The sequence below is a fragment of the Phaethon lepturus genome, unplaced genomic scaffold (assembly GCF_000687285.1).
Source record: "Phaethon lepturus isolate BGI_N335 unplaced genomic scaffold, ASM68728v1 scaffold8064, whole genome shotgun sequence".
NCBI lineage: Eukaryota > Metazoa > Chordata > Aves > Phaethontiformes > Phaethontidae > Phaethon > Phaethon lepturus.
The window spans coordinates 10,307-19,668 of record NW_010532603.1 but is presented as its reverse complement, the minus strand read 5'-3'; the positions used below and the strand labels follow the sequence as shown (position 1 = coordinate 19,668).

The window sequence follows — 9,362 nt, the reverse complement described above, 5'->3', positions numbered from 1 at the left end:
GGCTGAGCTTGCTCCAGCGGGGTGAGGGGTGCTCACGCTGCCCTTTCCGTGGGTTGTGAGGACCGTACCTCCCAGGCGAGGGGAACGAAGAACCAGATGGGAGAGGGCTTTGCCCACTGCAGCTGCTTCAAGGGCCTGACACCCTTGACTGAGAGACCGTTCGTGACTTGTAACGGACATGTGGGCGGAGGGGCTCTGCTCCGTCCCTCAGGGCGAGCGGAGCCGAGGCTGGCACCGCGCCTGCGGCACAGCAGCACTCTCCGCGGGAGCCGCGACGGGGTATGCCGCTGCCCAGAGCTACAAGCAGAGAGGGACCCCTTCCTCCTATTTTTCTTACAAAAGTAAGTGCCAGGCTTACCTCACAAGTCAGGTAAAATCTCCGTCCGTTTAAATTGGATTAGTCTTAATAAACCCATACCGGAATGCCGGGATTTGCTAGAAGAAAACACCGTACACGTGTAAATCAATATATGGTGCGAACCGCCGAACTGGAACTCACAGCCAATTATCCCTGGGCCTTTACAGGTCTAACACCCACTCTAACTTCACACTTGGTCACTAAGTCATTTTTTTTCCAATGGATTAAAAAACCCTTGTCATATGACTGTATTGCATATGTTCTTTATTACAAGTGAATTAACCAGGAAGGAAATGACAATAAAATCATCTGTTCTTCCAGCTGGTAACTAAATAATTCATTGGAAATGGTTAATTTAGATCAGCCCTTGATATTAGCACATGGAGTTTATGTATTTATTTATTGCACTTGACTACAGCAATACCACAGAAGACCTCACGGGAAACCAGGGCACAGGGTCATTTACTTCTTACTTGGGTTCTCAATTGAAATAAGAAAAAACACCCAAGATCTCTAAGTTCTTCTATATTGATTTTAATGGCTACATCCACATACTTGAAGGATATTGCTAGATTAGGGACATAAGAGCTTCTAAAAGCAAAGTATTATCATATTCCTTTTGATTCTGTTTTTCTGTGATTCTATAACAAGAGCCCATTACTGAACTGGCTCAGACCTTTGACCCTGGTAGAATTTAAAGAATTTTAATATACTGATAATAAAGCAGAAACTAACAAAGTACAAGTAGAAAAATGTTAACCTAGGCTAGTTTCACAACGATGTCTTGAGCAAGATTGTTAAAAAACACACAGATGGGATTAATCTAAAATTATTCTCCAAGGCTTTTAGTGTTTTGCCATAGCTCCTTCCTCTGCAACATTCCAAAAACCAGAAAAAATTGCCTTTAGTTATTTTCCATACTCACTGAAATGTGGAATAAAATCCAACAAGTCCTTTGTTGATAATGCAAAGTTCTACTGGCACAGAACTTTGTGCTTTACCAAACGTGAGGTCTATATGCTCTGTGTGCTGATGCTGAAAAATGTAGGGTCTTACCACAAGGCAGCTTCAGGTCTGCAGGTTTTGCAGATTAGTTTCCATTAAAAAAAAAAGAAAAGGACAGCTACATGGAACCTGAATACTCCCTTAGGGGAAATTGTTTATTTGTTATACATACACCAGTCTCCGAGCAGAGAGGGCTACAAATGGCACAATAAAAATCTGCTTTCTAAAAGTCCCAACCTAAACATTACAGTTCAGGTCCCAAAAAGCATTTCAGTCCTAAAATTTCTTTTAGAAAGGAATTTAGACAGGTTCCTTTTGAAGGTTAGAGAGAAGATGGCAACAAGAACAATCACTTTCTGTTCCCCTCAGAACTTTCCAACTGAATATGTGATGTAAATGTACCAAAAATCAATTATGTCAACAGGAACTAATTTGCATATTAAGAAACAGAACATGGAAGACTGCACAGAGCTGAGCTCTCTGATATCCGTGCTTACAGGCATGCCTTAGCTCTGTGGCATCGCTTGCTACTTGTATGTGGCTGTGAGATCTGTGCCTGTGCAGCTCAGATTCCCTAGGAGTTCCCAGAGCAGGGCAGAGTGCTTCTGGAGTCACTCTGGGGGACAAGTTCCTTGCTGCATGGCCACGAGGACAGAAGTTACACAGACTGGTGTTTCTTGTAATTCTGCCAGTCCCATGCAACTGCTCACCCTTGTGTGTTTGCAGCAGCGTGAAATGAGGCAGAGGTATTTTGGTGGGACTCTGAAAGGCTGCAGGGAAAGTGTTTAAGGTGGGGTCAGGCAGTGAGGTTACTGGAAGGCCCCTGGGGATTGCAGAGGTGGGCCAGAGTACAGGACACAAAGGGTTTGAAGAAAATATACACAAGACAGATTTGAGAAACATGGCACATACTGCAACTGCTCCTCTCTTCTGCCCTCCAGTTCCTGGAGAAGAACTAGCACAGCATAATGGGATGCTATATTTATGCAGACAGAGTGCAAGAGAAAGCAAACTTTTATGGATCTCTTCCTGGTCCTACTTCAGTCTATTTTCTGCAGTGTTGCTCCGTGGTGGAAATAACTGGAGACAATAGTGATGAAAGTTTGTTGCTCTAGCGAGAAAGCTTGCTTACATATAGACTTGGCATCGGGTATATGGCTGAAATTACAGCTGGCTGTGGGATTTCCCAACTGAATTGGGGATACAGACGTAAATATGTGTCTGTAGTTTGCCTCCTGAATGTAGTAATGAAATAAGCAGAGTTTGGATTGAGCAGTGGGGGCTGATCCTGGCACACTTAGGTATCCTGTGCTGTAGCAATCTGGATGGCTTTCTCCTGGCTTAAGTCCCTAAGCTTCCTTCCTGTGAAACCAAGGCATGGAATGGGGACAAAATGTGGTGGGAGGGGTACTACAAACAGCTGGGAGTTATCCAGAGCAAAGAGCACACTGGATCTCCTTAATCCACCACTTTAAGCATAGGTTGTGTTAGCCTGAAAGCTTGTTCTTTATGTCCACAAGGAAACATCTGTGAACATCAGCACAAGAAGCGATTGCAAAGCAAAGGAGGAAATCCAGTGTTTACACTCTTGCACAAGCTGACACCTATTCCTTCCTATGGACCTGGTCCCCAGTGGGTACCGACAATCATTTCCACGGGCCCATAGGACTGCATAGAACTTTTAGCAGCTGCAGAATGGCTCTAGAAGGCTAAAGGCAAGAAGATGCAACCTTGAAAATAATTTGGAGGCCAGTATTGCATGCTTGTTATGTATGATCACAGCTTACTGTCACTTCACAACTTCTGCAGAGCTGAAAGCAAACATTTTCAGTTGGAGTGGATCCTGACTACTTTCAAACCAAGTAGTAGATTGTTTTGTCCAGAAAATATCCCTATAAGCAACATGGCCAGCTTTAAGGGGAGTTATTGTGTATGCTCTACTCATTCATTTCTAGGCCATTTGCAACTCTATTAAAGACAGAATGAACTCTAATACACATACACAGATTATGAAATAACAAGAAATATTCTTTATTCATACAGGATTAGTAGGGGGATCTGATTTTTCTCTTTCACTTATTTTTTTTTAAGCTCTTTGTGTGAAGTGGCTACTAAATTCCCCTTAGCATTTGCCCATGAAGAAAGTACAGCTTGCAGTGGGCAAAGACTTAGAGTCTTGACATGACATTCAATATATATTTAAATACAATTCTCTCTTCTTGATAATCATTTGGGTAATGATATGCCGTATGTCTAGCCTGCGTAATTTTTTTTTTCCCTGTGTGTAAAAACTTTGGCAGAAGTACTGCTTTCTGTTGCCTTATACTGGAAGTGCTAACAAAAGCTTAAACACACACAGAACTTGATTAAAGTCACAAATATTTACAAGGTAAATAATGAAAGAGAATACCATAGCAAGCTTTCCCAATAGCTAACAGAAAGTAAATACGTTTTTGTAACTTTAGAACAGGATGCAAACAAAAGAAAAAGTCAAGTTACAATTAAAAGTTAAGCTTCTATATCACACAAGAAAGAACCCCAGCACAGTTTGTACATTGTTCTTCATGTTTGCTGCCACTCCTTGTTCTCACACACCAGTTGTGTTGTATGGCTTGGTACAGATATGGAGAGATGTGGTTGTCCAAGCCCTGCAATTACTGGAACTCCCCAGCCTCCAAGAGACAGTCCCAGCACTTTTGCTCTCTGCAGGCTGCAAAAGGACTTGGGGGTGATGAGTGAAGTCAAGGCTTGAAGATGCCTCAGTCTCTGGTGCACAGTGTAGAAAGGAGTGTCTATGGCTAGAAATAAGTACACATGTGCTGACACTAGACCAGCACAGGAGCCTGAAGCCCCCAGAGGTACTTCCCCTCCTGCTTAGGATCCATTGATGGTTAATGCAATGACAGAACACACCACTTGTCTCTCAGTACATTTATCAGTTTCAGGGAATTCAAAATCAGCTTTCCTTTAAAATAATTAATTATAACCTCTGTGTCAGAAATAAGCAGATTATGATTACCCATGTTGCCTAAAAGACCTTACTGCCACGTACTGAGTCAAATGACTTACTGCAATAATTTCTTGTGCAAGCAGGAAAAAAGTAACTAGGCTGATAAACTCAGTTCAGGTAACTGGAAATCCTAAAGAAGGAAAAGAAATCCAGAGGAGAATTGCTAATTCTCTAAAGGAACCTGGACTTGGACACACATGACTTCATTGGCTCATGGTTTCACCCATGTGGTTTTGATCCTTCTTTGATCCCAAAAGTTCATGTCCCATGGTAAAATCATGATCTTGGAGGATGGCTGTTACCCTGGAGTTCCCTTGGTGTGGGGTAGGAATGCCTAGTGTGTGAGGAATGGGGGAAGGTGACTTTTGGGTTCCGTCTCTGGGTTCTGCAGTCCTCTATAGTCAGGTAATAAGCTCTGAAATTTGACATCTCTGACACACTTAAGGGAGGTACCTGAAGTCATGCATCAAGTCAGTATTGGAATGAAAAAATAAAAAAGCTCCTGAATCACAGTTCCATGATTTTCTACTTCAGTCTTTAGCAAAACTTTGAAACATGAAACTCACAGGACTAGAGAATAGTGCTACACTCCCACTTCTGTAAACAGATTAAGAAATTAAACTTCTTGTATAAATTGATATATCATAGTTAATAAAGCAACACAGAGCCAGGATGACTGTGAACTTATGTTCCGGGTTAGATCCAGCAAAGCCTTTCACCAAGCGTGTGCTTGAGAACAAGGAGTGTCTCCACTGGAGACAATGGAACTACCCACATGGCAAAAGCTAAGGATCTACTTAAGTGCTTTGCTTGATCCAAGCCCTAAGATCTAATCTGAAGGCTGCAGAAGTTAATGGCAATTTTCCAACTTTCCTCAGTAGGCTTTGAACCTATTTAAGCTAAAAATTATAAAAATTATATTTCCAATGGATATGAACTTTATCTGTGTGACTTATGTGCAAATATTTATCTGCATGATATATGTATGTTCTATGGAATCAAAAGTGAACTTTGCAAAATACTTGTTCTCCTATTGAATATTAACCTACCACGAGGACCCACCCTCTGGCTGTGCAGGATCTGAAAGGGAAAACTTTTTTGATGGAAAGTAAGAATATAGAATCATAGAATGGTTTGTGTTGGAAAGGACCTTAAAGATCATATAGTTCCAACCCCACTGCCATGGGCGGGGACACCTTCCACTAGACCAGGTTGCTCAAAGACCCATCCAGCCTGGCACTGAACACTTCCAGGGATGGGGCATCCACAACTTCTCTGGGCAACTTGTTCCAGTGTCTCACCACCCTCACTGTAAAGAATTTCTTCCTCATATCTAATCTAAACTTACCCTCTTTCAGTTTAGAATCATTACCCCCCAACCTATCACTACGCTCTCTGATAAAGTCCTCCCCATCTTTCCTGTAGGCCCCCTTTAAGTACTGGCAGGCTGCAATAAGATCTCCCCAGAGCTTTCTCTTCCCCAGGCTGGACAACCCCAACTCTCGCAGCCTGTCCTCACAGGAGAGGTGCTCCAGCCCCCGATCGTCTTTGTGGCCCTCTATGCTGGGAGCCCCAGAGCTGAACACTACTCCAGGTGGGATATCTCATGAGAGTGGAGTAGAGGAGGAGAATCACCTCCCTCAACCTGCTGGCCACACTTCTTTTGATGCAGCCCAGGATGCAATTGGCTTTCTGGGCTGCTAGTGCATATTGCAAGCTCATATTCAGTTTTTCATCCACAAATACCCCCAAGTCCTTCTCTGCAGGGCTGCTTTCAATACACTCATTGCCCAGCCTGTATCCATGTTTGGGATTGCTCCGACCCAGGTGCAGGACCTTACACTTGGCCTTGTTGAACTTCATGAGGTTTGCCTGCGCCCACCACTCTAGCCTGTGGAGGTCCCTCTGGATGGCATGCCTTCCATCTAGAGTATCTGGTGTGGTTGAACCTTGGTGTGGTTAAACACGAACCTTACATTTAAAAAGGAAGGAAAAGCATACTCCTTTTTATGTGGAACTGGATACATCAAAATTATGCATACTTAGATGAATAGCTGAAGGCAGCTACAAAGGGAGTAAAGTTGCAGGACGGTTCTAGAGGCATACCAAAGAATTCTTGCTAGGTCCTGTGTATACTTATTCATGCTTGGAGAATTTATTCTCATAAGAGCAACATTGCCTCTAAAACTATTAAAGGATTATGACTCTGCTGCTGCAGAGTCTACATCAAACCTGATACTCAGAAGTGGCCTCTCCTGACCACAACAGTGGCAAATCTAGTCTAGCAGGTTATAATGTGGTGAGTTTCTCCAAGAACATTATTCTAAACTCTTGATTATACTCTCGAGTTCATTAACAGTAATGCATTTAAATTAGTTTGTTCAAGGCAGTGCAAAAAATATTTATTTGCACGTAAAATGAATCTCTCTAGTGGCTTATCTTTAGCTGAGAGGGAATTTACTTAAACTACTATTACCAAACTACTATTTAAACCTATTGCTAGGTTTAAATCAACATAAAGTTTACTAAGCTTAAAATAAAAGAAAAGCATCTGCTAGGTTTTACATCAATTTAACTAGAAGATTTTTAAATAGCCTGGAAGTGAAACCAGAGGAATGAGACCTTTCTATGTCCAGCTCTAAAAACACACTCAACAATTGGCCTGGTAAAAATAACCTTCAGCTGCAAATTGCCAGTGGGTCATGAAGCAGGGCTGTGGGGACAGGCCAATGGTGAATGGCATCACCTTGCTTTCCATCACCCCAAATCAAACTGCCTTTTAGAAGGTCCTAGAAGAGTACTTCTAACCACTACAAAAATAATACCATAATAGCTGGACAGGATAACTTTTTCAGAGATTTCTCCAGGTGTCAACACTTCAGAGAAAACTCTTCCTGAGAAGCTGAAAGGGACCTGACGTGTTTAGCAGCATTCAGATGGTAAACTAGGAAAGGTCTAAGCATGAAATCCTTAGCAGCTGTCCTACCAACAAAGCCTTAAAAATGTTTCCTGCTTTTTGGTAGTCTTGCATTCAGAAAAGGCAGGTCTGCAACACTGTGTGTTTTCATAACCCAGCTATCAACTTCACAGGAATATTGAAAATGATCAGACATGACTGAGCTGATCACAAGGATGATACCCTTTGCACAGGAGAGCTTGTCAGGCAGCTTTGTCTCTCCTCATGCTACGTGACAACTGGTGAAAAGCAAATTGGTGCAGTACTATGGAAGAAACCATTCTTGAAAAAAGTGTATTAAAAAAGCAACTCACTGGAGATGCAGCCAGATCAAAGACTTTAGGAAGGGACCAAATTCTGTTAAAGCAAGATCTGCATGTCCTGAGGCAGGAGGTTCAAAGGCACTCAGAGGAGCATCAGCCCACCAGCAGACACCCAGCAGCGCAGCTGGCAAGGCTCCAGCATCTTTATCAAGAACTCATTGACAGAAGAAAAAGGTGTTCTGCCTAACAAGTGCTTTGAAAGCAAAACCAGTCTTGCTTTGAGCTCTCTATCAAAAACCACAAAAGGACTGGCATAAAGTTTCCTGTCAAGCCCAGGGTGACCTGGGGGTAGCAAAGCCTGGACATGGTAGGTGAAGGGAATGCTGTAAACCTGGTGCAAGCCACAGGTTGGTGCACGTTGTCTATATTTTTTCTGCACTTGTATGAAACCCTTATATCAAGTGATCTGGAGAAAATACAAAATCATTGCAGATAGAGTTTGCAAACAATGCTTAATGTGACAAATAATGACTAAGTCTGGTTGTCTTGACGGTGAAATAAATTGTGCTTACTTAATCCATGCTTTAGAGATATTTTTTTAATTTTGTAGGAACAGGAACTTTTTAAAACTTTGTAAAACATAACATCTTTATTAACAACAGTGCCCCTGAGAAGAATCTAGGGGTAGAAAGCAAATATTTTGTATCTAGAACAACATGGTGCTTAAGACAGCAGATGTGATCCCTAGGTGTATATACAGGAAAGGCATTATGTCCTTCATAGTATCTGGGATCATTTCCACAACACTTATAAGCTTTTATTCCTTGTTCAATACTCAGATTTGAAATGAGATGCTATCAGATTGGAGACTGTTCAGAAATGGGTTACAAGAATGAAAGGAAATCTGTGCTACACAACTGAAGAGCAAAAACACTGTATTCACCTGAGAGAAGTTAGTTATCAACTGATGTGACACTCTCTAAGCACAGACAAGAGGAAGATTTTGATGATAAAGTACAATTATCTAGTATGTCGGAAGCAAAGGATGAGAAAGGAACTTTATTGGATTTTCTTAATGACGTAAACATGGTTTTCATGAAATGAAAGTTTTAAAACATCTAGTGATTATACCAGAACAAACAAAAAAGTCAGGTGCATAGTCTGTAAAACTGAGTGCTTAGTAACTTTTAATGAATTATGTATTCCTTACTAAAGGATTATCAAACCTGCACAGTCTTCCACTTCATCATTTCCTCCAAGAATGTCATGGAATTATGTCATATGATTTTGCTCCTGCTGAGTTCTTTGAATTGAATACATCCAAACCCCAAATTAATTATTATTAGTATTCAGAAATACATAGTGCATAGGAGGAAATGAATGACAACTTTTCTCACCACCATTCCACAGTATTTACAACTCTGTTTTTAATTTACTCTAAAAAAATGAGCCCAAAATTCTTTAGCTTGTAGTACAGCCAAATTTTGTTGGATTTATTTGTCCAAAGTTTATAAATTTAATCTTACAATCATATGTCAAATTTCCTGTAGCTGGTATCTCCCACAGGACCAAGTTTCAAATTGCTTGCCAGCATCTGTAACAAAGAATTTCTCTTTGAAACATAAGCAGGGCCACAGCCTGTTGTTGCATTCTAAAAAGAGGTTGCAGGAGCGAACATTAAACATGAGCGTGCAAAGATCTGGCAAAAGCTCCCTCCCTAAGCTGTTAATACCTAGTTCCCTACTCTAAGCATATTCCAGCCCACTGATA

General features: G+C 41.5%; 1 protein-coding gene across 1 annotated transcript in view; it reads left to right on the top strand.

Moving 5' to 3' along the window:
- Nucleotides 1-178: 178 nt before the first annotated feature.
- Nucleotides 179-9,362, top strand: part of LOC104619107 (beta-microseminoprotein-like) — a 14,403-nt gene continuing 5,219 nt past the window's right edge. Inside the window, exons 1-2 of the mRNA XM_010284879.1 lie at nucleotides 179-341; nucleotides 2,884-2,999. Coding sequence (XP_010283181.1) covers nucleotides 179-341; nucleotides 2,884-2,999 — 279 coding nt within the window. The remainder of the gene's footprint in view (nucleotides 342-2,883; nucleotides 3,000-9,362) is intronic.